Genomic DNA, 17804 nt, shown 5'->3' with positions numbered 1-17804 from the left:
TCCCAGTACTTCTTCACACGCTCCAATCGTTGTGCCCTATCCTCGGTTGAAAATATGCGTGTTGTTGGTTTGTTTCCTGTAAGGGTAAAGCGGAGGTTTGTATTCAGTTTTATCTTATTTGTGGTGTCTTCTGTTGTAAGGCCTATTTCCTTCAGATCCTCTCTTACTTCTCTAATCCATTTACATCCTGTTGTGGTATTTTTTGAGACGAGATTGTGTTGTCCTAGTTGTTTCAGAAGTCTTTAATCCTGCATCCTCATGATATGTCCAAAGAATCCCAATCTCCTCTAATGCATAGTATCTGTAACGGGTTCTAGCTCTCTGTACACGACTTTGTTCGGTATTATCTGCCACTGTCCATCTTTCTGGTATTTTTGTTGATGCAGGTTCTTCCAATCTTCCTGTCAATTTTCTGAAGTCTGTCAGTCTTTGACTGTTTATTCAGGTGAAAAAGTGTTTCTGCTGCATATGTAGTTTCCAGTTTTATAACTGTGTTGTAGTGTTTTATTTTTGTATTTATTGATAGACATTCCTTTTTGTAGATATCCCATGTTAATTTCTGTGCTTTTAGCTAATAAATTTGTTCTTGTTCGGATTGAGATTTTTTCCATTTAGGTTATGTGTTATTACTTCTCCAAGATATTTAAAGTGACTTGAGCCCATCTCCCTGCCGTAGTCCAGTTTTAATTTCAAATGTCTCTGATGTTTCACCCCTAAACTTCACTTTTGATTTGGTGTTAGGGAGAGTCAATTTTATCATGTTTATTAATTTGGGGTGTAGTCCAAGGTGTCTTAAAATTTTAAACAGAGATTCTCTATGGATGCAACTGTAAGCTTTCTTGAAATCAACAAATGTTATCACCATATCTCTGTTTCTTCTCCTGTTATAGTCCATTATCAACTTAAGACTCATGATCTGATCAGGACAGCTCCTCCAGGGTCTGAAACCTCCTTGATATTCTCCTAGTTCTTTCTCAAGTTGTAAACTTATCCTATTAAGGATGATTACTGAAAATATTGTGTGTCTACGGGTGAGATTCCCCTGTCGTTATTAGGGTCGGTTTTGTCTCCTTTTTTGTGCAGTGGGTGAATGAGGGCTGTTCAGTGTTCTCGCAGTTCTTCTTTAATCCAGATAGAGACAAGTTGTTGATGGAGGGCAACTTTTGCTGAGGTTCCTGCATATTTCCAGACTTCCACCAAGGTCTGATCTTCTCCTGGCGCTTTGTAGTTTAATTTATTCAGTGCTTGGTAGACTTCCTTTATTGTGGGGGGATTGATGTTTTCTGGTGATGTTTTTATCGGGGTGTTGGTGTCCAAATGAAGGAGTTCTGTAGGTTCCTCACAATTTAGAAGCTTGTTGAAATATTTAGCCAGAATTTCTGCATTGTCTTTATTGTTATGGGCCAGCTTACCATTTTCATCCTTCATCAGTAGGGTCAGGGGTTCATATTTTTTAGCTGTTTTCTGAAGGTTTTGTAGTAGTCCCTTGATTGAGTTTTATTGAATTATTCTTCAATTAACTGCAGTGTGTCCTTATGAAGCTGTCTTTTTATTCTTCTTAAGACTTGGGCAGTTTCTTTTCTTTATTATTTCTACAGGAATTTTCAGTGAATCTGATTGTTGATCATGTTAAATAGGCTTATTTTCTTGCCTAAATTTATATTCAACGTTCAAATATATTCCCCTGACACATTAGTGTTTGTATGTACAGGACATGTCTTCACAACCCCTTTTGTAAATCACCTAATCAATTTGGCATTTTTGTGCAACTTTTCTTATACTCGCAACTGAAATTATTCCTGGTATTGTCAGTTGTTATCTCCCGCTGGTCGGAAATGTACACACTATACTTATTGGAGTTATTATTGAAACTATCATTTCCTTTAATTTAACAACATTTACCTTTACTTTAATTATTGTTATCCTTTTTCTCCTTACCTGTTCTCAATTATCGAACTCTGACTTGCCTAACGTGGAGATTGCCAATGTCCTTCATGTTCGTCCTTCACGGTCCCACCTCCCACTCCATGTTTATCCTATTATGACAAGCCTTCTTTCATTCTTCCTCTCTTCCTTTCCACTACTTGTATTGACCCACTGCATACCTTTTCTATTTCTGTGATCAACTCATAATCATCTTTATATTTCTTCCTCTTCCCTTTTGCTTTGTTTATCCAGCTGTACGCAGGACTGAAGGTTTACCGAGATGGCCCCAAACCCACCCTCCTGATAAAGCAGGGGCTGAGAGTATGTGAAGCTCGTTTCTCTACTGCTCCCCCTTTACCTCGCCTCGCCAAGCAATTCATAAACAATGAATAGAACATTTTATACAAGATTTTCAGCACGGTTAACAACTTGATGTGAACAACTTTATTTATTTGATAATGATGTTTGTTGTTTAAACATCTAGGTCATCGGCCCCTAATGGTACAAGATGAAGTGAAATCTAATGACAATTAAAATTCCAAAATTTATCCACTGACAAATTCAAAAGGACAACAATAAAAAATTATAATGAACTTAAATCTGACCTGCTATGTCTCTCCTTCTCATAAAATTACTTAAAACAATGGTATAAACTGAGCACGGGACTGCTTCCAAAGTGATGATGCTTGTTGTCCAAAGATGTCCAAAATCCAGGTACCGGCCCTTCATAATGGTACTAATCACTGGTAAAGTAGAACAATAGTGTTCCTCATGTAGTGATACTAATCACAGACCCATCGTGTTCCTCACACAGTGGCACTATCATGAGTTATTAATTTCATTACAGGTCTGTAATGATGGTATAACACTCACAATTATAGATATTATTATTTTTAATATGTCATTTATCATTAACAACAAAAATTGTACGTTGTCTTAGAATAAATAATGTATTAAATTAATGCATTTGTTGTTTTATCTTTTTAACGTTAATATTCTTCAACTGAAGATGTTCTCTAGGAAATAGGTACTGTATTAATGTATTTTTAACGCGAATAAATACATTTAAAGAAATTAAATACAGGCAGGAAATCTTGATCTATAATTGTGATAGTGGTACTAATCGCAAATGAAGAAGACCTATTGTGTTCCTCACATAATCAGAGGTAATCTCAGGGTTCAAAATCCATCAACCCTTGGTCGCCCCTTTTTAGCTGCCTCTTACGACAGGCAGGGGATACCATGGGTGTGTTCTTCATCTGCATTCCCCATCTACAGGGGGTAATTTATATTTATTTACTTATTTATATTTTGCCTACGACAGAGCCATATGCAACAATTTTTCCATGACAGTTAATATACATACTAACAAATGGTACAGCAAAGCATAAAATAATAATTGTATAAAATGCGTTCAAGACCAAGTTTACTGTAAAGAGAACATAGAATCATTTATAAAGTTCCATACCTGCTTGCTTTGATGTGTGGCAACATAGTAGAGCAGCATTTGTATGGCATTAACATCTGTATACTGTATGGCTTTTAGTGTCCGAGGGCAATGTTGGCTTGCCTGGAGCACGTCTTCCTATTCGATGCCCGAGACAAACTGGGATTGAGATGAGGTAGGAAGAGGGTGAAACTGGGTTTAGGCACATATTTGACAGGCGTAGGCTAACACGGCTTAGTATCCCCCATGCGACGGACGAGCAGTCAGTCAGTCAGTCAATCAATCAATCAATCAATCAATCAATCAATCAATCAATCAATCAATCAATCAATCAATCAATCAATCAATCAATCAGATACTGATCTGCATTTAAGGCAGTCGCCCAGTGACAGGTTCCCTATCTGTTGTTTTCCTAGAATTTTCATATGCCCTCACTCCTTATAAACACTGCAGACAGGTTTTGAACTGAATCCAGGCTTTTGACCACACAATCCAATGATTAAAAACTGTAAACCACGCTCTCCCCTACCCTGCCACGGTATCAGACTCGACAACCATGCACAGACTTACATTATTGAACATGTCTTCAGCTATCTCCACGATTAATCGTGCTTCTTCTGGATCGCTCTTAGAACCAATCCAAACATACACAATTCCTGTTGATTCCTCCTTGTCCAACGGAACTTTCAGGATATAGCTGCAAGAAAATAAACGAAAAATATGAATCACAATAGCAACAGAATTCATGAAGAAAATTAGTCAAATGAAGAATGGCGTACCATATTTCCAACTTGATAGTTCACAACAGAGTTTGAACCACTGATATGTATGTGATGCACACAAAACTTCATCACTCGAAAACATGGAAAGAGAGATCAACTACACTCATGCTCTCTACCTTCAATCAATGTTAAGTATTAAAACTGCTGCCAGGTCTGTGCAATCAGCCTCAACGTTTTGGAAAGGCCTGCCAGTCCACAAGCTGGTTCTATCACTGCAAATTTTTAATCTGTACCTGTGAACCCCGCACCCCACCCCCCCAACTTTTTTCTTGTTACATTCTGCTTTACACTGCACCGACACAGATACTGTAGGTCTTATGGCGATGACGGGAGAGGAAAAGCCTAAGAGTGGGAAGGAAGTTGGCGTGGCCTTAACTAAGGAACAGCTAAACATTTGTCTGGTGTGAAAATGAGAAACCACGGAAAACCATCTTCAGCGCTGCCGACAGTGGGATACCAACTCACTATCTCCCGGATGCGAGCTGATAACTACGAGATCCAAACCATGCAGCCACGTACTCGGCACAAAAGCCTTAAATGGCACTGCTGTTAGTATTATTTATTTACCAGAATTCTGAATAGAAATATGATATTATAGCATACGGAGTACAAGACCTCGACGATACTGCGAGATGGACAGCAGACAACAGAAGTTTCACCAAGAGGAAAAGTCCTCTCAGTTTTAATTACCCCGCTGATGGGGTGAAAGTCCCGAGGTGTTTATGTAAGTAAAGATCTTCATTGGAGTAATCACGTTAACGGGATTGTAAATAAAGGTTACAGATCTCTTCACATCGTTATGAGGACATTTAGGGGTTGCAGTACGGATGAAAAGGAGAGGGCATATAAGTCGCTGCTAAGACCCCATACCTGCCAACTTTCAGAAATCAAAAATAGGAATATATTTTATTTCTTTGATTTGATCACGTATATTGTGCCACGGACTACGTAGAAGAAAGACAAGATAAAAGGCATACATATCTACAGTTACAATGTGAACTGACCATTAAATTCAAGATGTTAAACTAAGAAAACATAAAAATGGTTACAAGAAAATGTAATGAACATGGAAGAAAATGCATAATAGTTTCCTTTATTAGACTGTAAAATGAAAGGAAATTCAATTTATAGGTTTCGTGGCCGTAATGTGAAGAAAGAAATACGAGAAACTGTCAATGAGACAACACTCTGAAATACATTCAAGTCATTAAAATTATGAACTAAGAATGAATGCAAATAAACTGAAATACGCTAAACTACCGCATACAAAACAGATCAATATGTCTCATACATTATTAACATAAGACTTTGACTGGGGTAAAAGCACAGAACTGCAAGAAAAAACATGTGGCCTACAACTCCAACGAAACTACACGCAATAACCATGTTAACAGCACGCAAACCACACAATAACAAAGTAAGAACAAACTCATCCCGAATCCCGATTAACGGAGTTGCTAGTGTACGATAGCCTGTCCTGCTTGTAGGACAATACACTTCCGTCCCGAATTCCCAGCTGTAAAGCACATGCTGCTTTAGTGAGTGGAAAACTCGCCAAATAAAGCATCAAATAAATGCGCTTTAAAATTCCACTAGCACATAAGAATTTATTCTAGGGGAAGAGTATTGGCCGTACTGGAGGTTATATTGGTAAAAAATAGGAGGTAGTAAATATAAATCGGAAAATCGCAAGAAGAGTTAAAAAACAGAAAGTTCCTGGGTAAATCTGAAGGGTTGGCAGGTATGAGACCCCAATCAGAGTATGGTTCTAGTGTATGGGACCCTCATCAGGATTACTTGATACAAGAACTGGAGATAAGATCCAAAGGAAAGCAACACGATTTATTATCATTATTGCCATAATTATAAGATATCTCAAAACTACAAAACAGAACAGGTATGGCCTCACTCCAAGCCTTACCCCCGGACGTGCGATTGTCAACGCAGCGGGAGGGAGGGAAAGGAAACCCATATTAAATGACCTATGCTACAGTACAGATGTACTAACCAGAAGGCAGAGTTGAGCGCCATGGCGTCAGGTTTGATCTGGATGAGACGTGTACAGAGGGCACTGCCATTCGAGCGCAGGTGGTAGAACTCCACTGCTGGTGGAGATCCTGGTACAGGAACCTCCTTCCTTTTGCCCCAGTGAATGACAAACTTGCGCTTAAAGTGGGCCATGAACTTGAGGTTTTCCTGCTGCTGGTGAGTCCGGACCACTTCCAGTTTCTCTCCGAACAGGCCCTTGAACTTCTTCTGGAGACTGCACAACACACAGATTACAAGAAGTGTTCAAATACAGATTATCGAAGAAAGCAATCTAGAGAAAAGGACAGAAGCACATAAGGATAAACACAATATTAAAACTATGCTAGAAAAATAATTTCAATAGCAAAGGTTATTTCTATAATTTGAACGAGTTTCACACCATCATTACTTTTTCTTATTCCCATGGTGTTGGCTTGGGGGACTGAACAGAACAGATCCAAGTGGGTGTAGGTAGCACACACGGGGAATAGAGCCAGGAAGTTATCCATAAAGAAAAAATATGGCAAACTACTGAATCTGCACAACCTAAACACTGGATGATAGAGGAGGACCAGAGTGAGAAGTGAGTTGTCCCCTGTTTCTTTCCTAAAGATTTACTGAGGCAAATGATGTTTTTTCAGCCCCTTCAAACATTTTTAAGAGATTATGGGATGGCAATTGCATCCTGAGAAAAGATCTTTTTCAATACAACGTAGTTCTCTTGCTATTAGGCACATTTAAATGGAATTAATCATTTTGCCATTGATGCTTCCAAGGCCTGTACTTATAGACATAATATAGGCTTATGGGCTTATGCTGTGCCAAGAAAATAAGGTGAAATCCTTTACATTTCGCAGAGAACTTTGCTCTACATCATCAGAAGAAAATCTTGACTCTCCACGAAAAAGGCTTCTTAAACAATGAGCATGATGTCATGTTTCAAGATGCTCGAGCTCTTACCCACACTAGACACTACAGGTCCAGTATTATACGGGAAGCTGTGGAAATACGTAGAAATCCTAACAATTTCGACAGGGACACTGGCTATCAATTGAGTAATACCTGATTGCCAGCCATTAAGGATTTACATAGGTAGTGTCCCTTCCCTGTCCCTTCACTATTGGTATTTCGGTGTTTTCCAAATTCGTAACGTATAAATTCAAAGCTCATTGTTTAAGAATCCTTTTTTCATGGACAGTTGGAGATTTTCTTCTGATGACACAGAGCAAAGTTCTCTGAAAAACGTAAAGAATTTCACCTTATTTTCTTGACAAAGCATAAGCCCAAAAGCCTATATCATGTCTAGAATTAATCATTTGCCTTCTACTTCCATTTCATTTGAATGATTCCTAGTGGACGATTTGATTTACGGTGCACCTCGTTAAGGCGTTTCTGCAAGGAAAAGGAAAAGAACTTGTTAAGTGAGATAGCGTACTAATGAATATATGAATAAAAACTATCCAACATGGGCATGGAAACACTAGATACGATTTTTCTGACATGAGGGCATTTTACGTTGTGTATCTGCAGGTACAGTGAAAAATATAGGCCTATTTACCATTTCTAAAGAAGAGGAAAGTATTGAAAGGTGAGAAAGACACAAGAGAACAAATATATCCTTTCTGGTGGGGAATATAAAATACACTGAAATTTATAAAAAACTCCAGACAACAAATATGAAAATGTGCACAGCAGCTAGCAAAATATATCAAAGTATTATTGCAGATCACACTTTTTCTCATACAAATATTAGTAAGCCTTTATTTTGGAGCAGTGGGTTATTAAACATTATTTTCTGGTCACACTCTTAGACGATGAATTGGTGGTTACACTCGACCATGTGCAACTGCCAGGAATGACTCTGGCCGCCATTTTGAATCAAACAAAACTTCCACCAACTTGAGTGATCGAGTCTAAAATCGAAGGTGCGAGTTTTAACATTTGCGACTTCTGTGCGCTTATGCGAGTCCATTTTCTGATAGATTTTCTCTTCATTATTAAGGAATTTCACAACATTTTCCATATCCATTACTAGGTCATCACAAGAGAAATATGCACCACATTTGTTCCTAATCCAGATATTCACTCAACACACAATACATTTCTACCTTCTGAATGGAATGCACACAAACAGGCTCACTCTGCTCTCTCGCTGCTAACCGACAAGCAAAACTGAACATTCCTGAGGCTAACGGCTTGTTCCCCGAAAGTGCAACTCATCCCGTGAAGTTCAGGAAGGCAGTTTCCCGAAATCACGCAACTGTGGTGATGGCTCTTACCTGTGTTGGAAATCAAGTTTCTTTCACAAGGGATGAAAAATACAGTAACATTTTCAGAGTTAGGAAAAATGTGATCATACTAAGTGGTAATACCGAAAATTCATGACATGATGAGAGGTATTTTTATACAGATTTAATACGATGAGAATCGGGGCTTCAAATTTACGATGTGCTAAGAGGGGAAAAGGTGTTAATGAGGAATGCACTTACGAGGTTTCACTTTATTTCATTAACAAGTAATATATTATAAAATAGGATTAAGATAATTAACGACGGTTGCGGTTAGAGGTGCACAAATGTGAGCTTGCAATCAGGAGATAGTGGGTTTGAATCCCACTGTCTGCAGCCCTGAAGAAGGTTCTCTGTGGTTTTCAATTTTCACACCAGCAAAATGCTAAGGCTGTACCTTAATTTAGGCCACGGCCGCTTCATTCCCACTCCTATCCCATCGTCACCAGAAGACCTATCTGTGTTGGTGCGACGTAAAGCAAATTGTAAAAAAAATTCAAATGTAATGACAGTTCAATGTGGGAAGAGAGCCGAGGACATTGTGCACTCCATTTCATGTCCATATTGTTATACATAGAGTCGTCCACCAGCTCCTTAGCAACCCCATCTCGCACTTTTAGTCCTTCGGGCCAAATGCTTGCGTTTGAACAGCACCTACCGACTAAAACCTCTTTCTGCATCTGGAAAAGTTCCTCGGCAGCAAGCGTTTTCACACCAACAAAGTTAACGCAGATTCAGAAATGGTTTTCCTCCTAGGCGGCCGACTTCTACAAAGAGGGTCTACAAAAACTAGCTAACGGTAGGCAGAAAGCCATAAAAAAATGAATTAAGCAATAGTAAGGAAATCGTTTATATTTTACTGATGAACGGTCCTTCCTCCCAGAGGGTTGAAATAAGAATTAGTGAGCAGAGAAGTGATCACCTGAATGTGAACGTTAGCCAGCCCATATTGCTAGCCTCCCGACCTTGCCAAAAGTAGACCACGCACTGGAAGTCGTCCTCCACGGGAGCTTCTTCGTCAGCTGCCCCGTCCTCTGGCTCCTCCACGGGCACCCAGTACCGGCACAGGAACACGTAACAGTCCTTGCTGTAGAAGTGACCTGGTGGTAGAAAGACGCATTATGGCTCTTCACAAGAAACTTAAGACACTTTCTGAAATGAACATTTTAAACTTACGTCGATAGAGAGAGCTCATCTGTGTGATATGGAGACAGTCCTTCCCCTCCTCACCTTACACTGATCGATCATTGTAAGAAATGAAGGAACAAGCAAGTCATACACACCAAGGACAGGAATGTTGGAAAGGAACAAATAATAGAATTTAGAAACTGACAGGTCAATGAGAGGAGACAAGGATATTACCCTGTGTTCATAGTCTTAACACCTGTATTCAACCAGCTTTCTTCTTGCAACACATGACCTATCGTCCCCCAAGGACAGAGCACGCTCAAAGTACCGTATTCCTCCCAATCCAAGACGACGTTCTTCTCAGAATCTCATGTGAAAAATCAAGGGTTCTCTTGCATCTGCGACCTAACAGAAAGAAGCACCACTGGCAACAGCCATGATAACCTCGCTGCTTGCCTTCACCCCCGTGCGCGCATAAAACTCAACCTTCAATGTCCATGCCTATAGGCTACAACGCTAGCTGCGGCAACCTCTGTGTAACGTCGCTGGTTCTCGGGGAAATAGTGAAGAGAGAATGACATTCTACTTGGCGGGTGACAGGGCAAGCAACAATCCCCAGAAGCCTCTACAAAAAAGTTTCTCAAATCCGCAGAATGGCATCAAAACGTAAGCCTTAGATTTCTTAGAAAGGCCATGGTTATTCAGTGGCAGAGTTATAACGCATCTACTGTACCTGACATTAGTCAAATTAACAGTTTTACAGACAGACGGAATATTTTTGTGATGAACCGTCATATTGTAAAGACACGTGGAACAGGTATTGCCGAAAAATGTTCAATGGGTTTTCTTCGATATGATGCCACTTTTAATATAATAGTTACTAAACTCTCAGAAATAAAGAATAATTGTGTAGCTGCAAGAAAATGAAGCGTGAAGACAAAGATAGTCTAAAAAGTGTGTACTGTACAAGAAAGGCATTTCTATCATTTCACGAAGCACTCTTTAAGCCTGATTTTTTAAAAGGAAAAAGTGGGGGTCGCCTTGCATTCAGAGAAATACGGTACATTTACATGTGTAATTCAGAACGTGTCTCGACTAAGAGAATGAGGTTAGAATAAACGTTACATGCAAAAGCTTGCGAGTGTGTATGCACCTTAACACAAGCGCGTAACGACGACAAACATGGGTCACACTCCGCGGCAAATATTAAAGCTCATCATTCTGCCAGTACCTATGTAAACACAAGGACCTCTTATCTGTGCACTGTTAAGCTGCTATTAAACAATTATGATCAATCTCGGCAGCAGATTAATTGTTAGGTATTATCTCTATAGCCATTATAATTTGGCATACTTTTTACACAATGTCAACAGAGAATAACGAGGTTGTAGGGCCTTCTCAGTGGAAGAAACACAGTTTTGTAGGCTCCGGAAATCTATCACACTGCCTTCAGAAACATGTTTTTCCAGTAAATGTGTGGCTAAGGAGAATGTGCGTAGATCGCGGAAGCAGTGTAATGTTACAAAGAGGAGCAACGCACAGACAGTATTACCAATACAAATGGTCCCTATGGGAATCAACATCTATAGCACAGACAGAATGTTCTATGGCAGGAAGTGTCCACGACAGCCAGGCTTGTGCCATGACCAGCGCTTCATGTATTTCCACAAAAGACAGCACTAACGGACACCCACACAATCCCATATCTGCCTGTGTTTGTTGCAGCGCACTATTAAACGCTACTAGTAAATACTGGATATGATTTACAGCGAATGATCACAAAGGATTCTTGTGAAAAATGTTCAAAATCTTATTTATCTTGCAACTACCGCAAGCTATTGAAATACTGAACAGATAAACGTTGACTCAAATAAGTGTAAATAACAAGGATAATGGGCGCCACCTGCCAAACAATTGCAGGAATATTTAATTATGTAGAGCAACGAACCACTCCCTCTCTCAAGGCGACGGTCATTAGGCTGACGAGGCTCCAGACTTACTTTATAACCTTACCTGTTGCTATATAACCCCTGAAATTAAATTTGGGTAACATGCCAGGTTCAGCCTCACTCCACTGACTAAAGACTCACTTTAAGTTTGATTCTATGACTTTACTCCCAGAATAAGAACTAACATGTGACATACACCAACAAAAATAAACACTTATGCAACCCACTTAGTGCTTGCCGTTTACATAGAGCTAATATACACAATACTACCCATAAAAATCATCTCTTCACGAGATTTACTCATTTGCCGTCTATAAAGGCAAATTACAAATCATTAAAATCACTAATAAAAAAAAATCGAACATCATTATACTTTTAACATACCTCCAGGTAAGAGCACCTTCGCACTCCACTGTTACCGTGAATCCTAATCTGGTAGAGAAAAGTACGACGACTATTTCTCTACATATGGATGCAACCTTCTTTAAGACGAGCATCCCTAACCTTATTTACACTTCTTCGTCGACGTCTTGAATTCTTTCCAATTGCTGGCTGGACAGAAAGCGTTACATGTCCGGAGGCAAACAAACAGCAAAATTCTCCATCAACTGAAGCTGCATACTGGGGTGACAAGTTCCAAACAAACACTTTCTTTTTCAGAAAGTCCACTGCAAAGCCGGTAAGTCGTTGAGATTATACCATGTTCACTCCGCAACAGATACTCCGAACAATAGCAGATCGTATAGCAAACTGCGCAAATACGTCGCTTCCGCAGACCAGTACAAATGAGAAACACACAGTATCAGCATCAGAGTCAGAAACAGAATGGGAATCAGAATGACTCGCTGCACACGCGTACCCACTTATATATGCTTACTACACGTGGTTATAGCGTCCTGAAAAGTTTACTGGTAGCAACGCTCACGCCGGCACTTCTTCCCGCGTCACTCTGTCAACCCAAACCTCGCTCAAAACAAAGCCTTCGCATTGGCTATCGAGTATATGATGTGACATAGACCGTCCACTCATATATGTCACATTGATTCACTCCAATTCTTCAACCGATACAACCTGCCGTACCCCGAGTTTTCAAGCCACTTGTTGCAACACATCCAACTGACTTCAACCGTCCTTCCCGATATAGTCGCTGTTTTCCCGGTTGCACAATCCTTACGGCTAGGCCATATTTACAGACTCTTACCCAAACGGAAATTTATACAAAATATAATGATGAACATATGCAATATTCCCTAACTATACATTCTTCTTATAATATTACGTTTTTACATGGTAAATAAACAAAATTACATGATTTTAACATTACAAACTATATACGAAAATTTCCTAACCTAAAAACTCGGGGATCGTACATACGTACAGTTACAATCTGTTGTATAAAAGTTTCTGAATACAGTAGAAGTCTGCTATAGCAAGTACGGCATATAACGAGAACTACGTTATAGCGATGACTTTTTTCTGTCCCTTCAAAATTCCTATATTAAACTGTGTATCGTCCTTCGGTTGCAGCGAGAACCCTATCACTGGCGCATCCGTTATTACGAGCGATTAAGCATGCGCGCGTTTTCCGTTACCGATATTTATGCACCACAGCGATTATACTGCATGCGATCGATTACCTTCGGCATCGTTTCCTCGTTATGTGCACTAGTGATTTCTCTCATCGACATTCGAAGGCGATGTCGTAGTCGATTAGTAATACCCGTTGACAGCTGTTCCGTAAAGAAAATTTGAAATGAAAGAGAACATATTTTCGTAATAAATGCGTAAATAACGTGTTCGATAACGGTTGTTAAATCGTTAAAAATTAAGGCTGACTAAACGACCGCTTAATTTTGAGGCTAAATACTGCACTTAAGTAAGAATGGGATACACCTCGAGATATGGCAGAGTGCTTAATTGATTTCAGAGGTTAGTTTATATTTTGTCGCGTCTGGTTAAATTACGGAAAGGCTATTATGAAAATTTATAGCGAGAAAGTTATAATTTCTCCTCTGGCGCTCGAAGTGTGTTTTCATCATACGTATAGTACGATTAAGTTAGGATACGTGACGCTGTTTGAATAAGAAAACTGAAACGTTTGCAACAAAATGCGAGCGATCATCTTAGGTACGGTATAGTTTTTTCACTTTGTGCATTTGCGAGCTCTCTCGTTGACATTCAAAGGCGATGTTGGAGTTGATTAGTAATACCCATCGACTGCTGTTCTCTAAAGAAAACTCGAAATGAAAGAGGATAACATGTTCGTAATAAATGCGTAAATAACGTGGCCGATAGCAGTTGTTAACTCGTTAAAAATAAAGATTGAAGTAAACGATATCTTAATTTTAATGTTATATACGGAAATTAAGTAAGAATGTGATACACCTCAAGAGTAGATCACTGATTTCAGAGGATATTTCTCTACATGCATTTCAAATATGTTTTTATGATAGGCTACATATATGGTTATGCTACGTGACGCTGTTTGAAGAAGAAAGCTGAGGTGTTTGCCACAGAAATCTCTGGAGTGATGCCGTATTTTTCCGAATCCAAGACTTTTTTTTCTCAGAATCTCATGCGAAAACTCAAAGGTTGTTGCATTCGTGGCCTAACAGTAAGTTAATGGATACCACTAGCAACTACCGGTAACCACGCGCGCAGAACTCGTTGACAATAAATTACCGCCTCTTTACTACACATCACTACTGGTTGTGCAGTGCCTGTGTTTCTCAAATCTGCAGAATGCCATCAAAACATGCGACCCTTCGAATCCTTAGAAAAGCCATGGCTACTCAGTGGCATCTATTGTACTTGACGCTTAGTAAAATTAAGGTTTGTACACGCCAGGAATATTTTCGTGATGGATAGTCGTATTGTAAAGGTACGTGGAAAAGGTATTGCCGGAAAATTTTCAACGGGTTCTAGACGATATTATGATGCCAATTTTAAGTTAATGTTTATTAAACACTCGGAAATGTAGAATAATTGTGCAGCCGCAAGAAAATATGGCATAGGCCTAACTTAAGCCAATATTTGACGTTAGCGTGAAGACAAAGGCTAAAAAAATGCGTACTGCACAAAAAATGCATTTAGTGGTCCGCAACACGGACGCTTTAAAGAAGTCGAAGGTGAAATTGTGAGGTATGTGCACGAAAAACGCAAGGGCGGAATGGCCATACCGTGACTTTCAACGTTCGCGATTAGGCCTATATATCGCTAGCCCCTGAATTTGGCCGAACCCGACAAGCGAGACGTGCGTGTAGCGGTAGCCGGTTATATCTGACGCTGCGTAAAAGTAACAGTTTTATAGACAGCTAGAATAATTTCCCGATGGATCGCTGTATTGTAGAGACGCATGGAATAGGTATTGCCGGAAAATTTTCAACGAGTTCTCTTCGGTATTATGATGCCAATGTTAAGTTAATGGCCCTTAAACCTGTCAAAATAAAGAATAATTGTGCAGCCGCAAAATAAAAAAATTAAAAAAACCAGCGTGACGGAAGTCAATATTCGGCATTTAAAAATAGTCTAAAACGCGTAGGCCTACTGTACAACAAGGCATTCATATGATTTTACACACTTCTTTTTGAGCATGATTTAAATTTTTTGAAGGGAAAAGTGGGGTTCATCTTGGATTCGGAGATATACGCTACTATATTTTTTTCAGAAATAATTTAAACATACATTTTCACCTAGTATCGGATTACGAAAAATACAAACACGTAAGCCGTAGTGTGGATATCATCTGCGGAAACACAAGTTTTGTACAAACTGATTGCCATTTCATACCGATTTTTATGTGCATGAAGGGTTTTCCGACTTTTATACAAAAATCGGATATAACGACAATCCGTTATAGCGAGTGAATTTTTCGCTGTTGTGAATTCTCGCTATAACGGACTTCTACTGTACCTATATTCAAACAAAACAGGTTTTCCTCATTCCACTTCATTACCAATCATGACGCATATGCTGTGTCAAATGGCACCGTAGGCAAAAAGCACATTGGTAGTGCTGATGATGTCATGGTTCCTATGCACTGATATATAATTGGAATAATTCAAATGCACAAGAACACAGAATAAACTCAGTTAAGCAAAAAAAAAAAAAAAAATTATGGTACCACGGTAACAGTTACCGATATCCGAGTGGTCGTTAACGTGTTAAGAATTCCATTTGTTCACATCATTCACAGAACTATGTGCCTGTATCGCTGACAAACCAGCACCAAATTTCCAGGAACATAAGCGAGTGCGTTAACATACCTTCAAATGCTCTGTTTTCAAGAGCAATGGGTATAAATAATATGAGGTAAAAGAAGGTACAGATCCATCAACCACCTACCTAATTCTTCCTCAGGAAGACGAACGAACTTCTTGCCCTCCAACACAAAGGCCTCCATGGCCTCCAAGTCTTCGTTCCATTCCTCACTCAACTGTTGAGCTTCAGCTGCAGACATGGGAGGTTGGCGAGGAGTGAAGAGGGCGGCGAGGTCAGCCTGCGTAACATTCATCAAGTGTTAAAATACCGAGACGTGATTAAGGGAAAAGAACAACACATAAATAAAACATATCTTTATTACTGACTGTTATGCCTTCAGCATTCAGTTTGCAACTAACTCTGTGGCCTCCACCTTCCTCTCTCGTTTTCTTCTACTTCTTCTGATCCACCTTGTTCTAGGTCTCCCTCTCACTCTCTTTCCCTCCAACTTCATCTCCATCATCTGTTTTCCTCCTGATCCTTTTTACATGTCTCAAACATCTTGGTTTCTCACTCAGTCTTTCTTATCATACTTTTTAGGTATTTCATTTCACGGCTTGAATTCTGCTCTCCTCCCTACTTGGCATTGTCCAGTTCTCAGCTGCACAAGTCAATATGTATGCTAACTAACAAACAAACAAACTACAAAATTTTCATTCCGTACCCTGAAGGGGTCAGGCAGACCTCTCAAGAGGCCAGGGAGAAGGTGAAGGGGTTGGTGGCCGTGGCCTACACCACGAACTGCCCCGATATTTGCCTTAGTACAAGAGAATGGAAAACCCTTCTCGTGACAGCCAACGGTGGAGACCGAATGGAGAGGCATGGAGCCATGGTCACTTGCCACTGCATCTGCCGATCTATGGGTGCTCGATACATTTTGTACTGAAACGGGAATGTCACAGCCACATTCATTATGAAGTATTTCTGGTGTAAACAAGCGCAACATGCTCACATATGACATAGCCATTCCTTCCACGTCATGATTTCCAGAATCGAATTAGATACAAACATTTCAATCACATCATTGTGCAGCCGGAGGGGAAAATACCAAATTTATCGGCGGTGGGATAACCCAGAAATTGAAGATAGAATATGCCCGGACAACGGGTATAAAAGGAGCTAGTTGAGATATCTGTGTGTATTCCCAGCTTCCACGGCGTGCAAACTCTGTTCGGCAGACTGCCGACGGTACTTGTGTTTACAGAAAGTACAAGTGTTCGCGTCTGTGGACGTACAAATTTCTAACTGTCTAACGGGGAAACTTTGAACTCTATTTCTGTGGGAGATAGGAGGTGATATAATATTCCGAGTCGTCAAAAGCTGATAGTCTTGTGTATTAAAACTTGAACAGTTCGAGTAACATTGAGAATGGGACTAAATTCTCCGAGCGAATAAGCATAAATTATTATCAACTTGCATAAACTGGGCACACTCGCCACATAATAGTTTATCGTCATATTCAGGGAAGTGATAGTTTAGTTACAAACAAGACCATGTGACTCATGTCAGTCTTTCGCAACAAACTGTATCATCATAATTTCTAAAGAATGTGTCGTTTATTTGTTGGACAGTTAATTTCTTTCCTTCAAACTGTGCTGATGACGTTATTTTCATGACACTGAGCCTTAGTGACAATTTATTTCGTAAAAACTATGCTTTAATAACAAAATTTATTTTCATGAGATTGTGCCTTAGAGACAGAACAGACTCAAGGTTTTGAACTGTGTTTGCTAAGTAGGCTTGGTGTACTAGAACTGTGCATCGAACGACAATCATTTCATTAATGCCTAACTGTGTTAAACTGTGGAACTTGTAAATTCTATGAACTGTGTTGAGTAGTAATATTCAGTGAAGGTACTGAAATGAAATGGCGTATGGCTTTTAGTGCCAGGAGTGTCCAAGGACAAGTTCGGCTCGCCAGGTGCAGGTCTTTTGATTTGCCACCCGTAGGCAACCTGCGCGTCGTGATAAGGATGAATTGATGATGAAGACGACA

General features: G+C 39.7%; 1 protein-coding gene across 2 annotated transcripts in view; it reads right to left on the bottom strand.

Annotated features, from left to right (window-relative positions):
• fliI (FLII actin remodeling protein) overlaps window positions 1–17804 on the bottom strand; it is a 91587-nt gene that overhangs the window by 18258 nt on the left and 55525 nt on the right. For both annotated transcript variants that reach the window (XM_067154905.2, XM_067154906.2), the window contains 4 exons: window positions 15893–16046; window positions 9394–9571; window positions 6164–6418; window positions 3944–4070 (listed from right to left, as the gene is read on the bottom strand). In XM_067154905.2, coding sequence (XP_067011006.2) covers window positions 3944–4070; window positions 6164–6418; window positions 9394–9571; window positions 15893–16046 — 714 coding nt within the window. The remainder of the gene's footprint in view (window positions 1–3943; window positions 4071–6163; window positions 6419–9393; window positions 9572–15892; window positions 16047–17804) is intronic.

This window comes from Anabrus simplex, chromosome 10, assembly GCF_040414725.1.
Source record: "Anabrus simplex isolate iqAnaSimp1 chromosome 10, ASM4041472v1, whole genome shotgun sequence".
Classification (NCBI taxonomy): Eukaryota; Metazoa; Arthropoda; class Insecta; order Orthoptera; family Tettigoniidae; genus Anabrus; species Anabrus simplex.
Note: the sequence above shows the minus strand (reverse complement) of the source record. Positions and strands in the feature narration are given on the sequence as shown.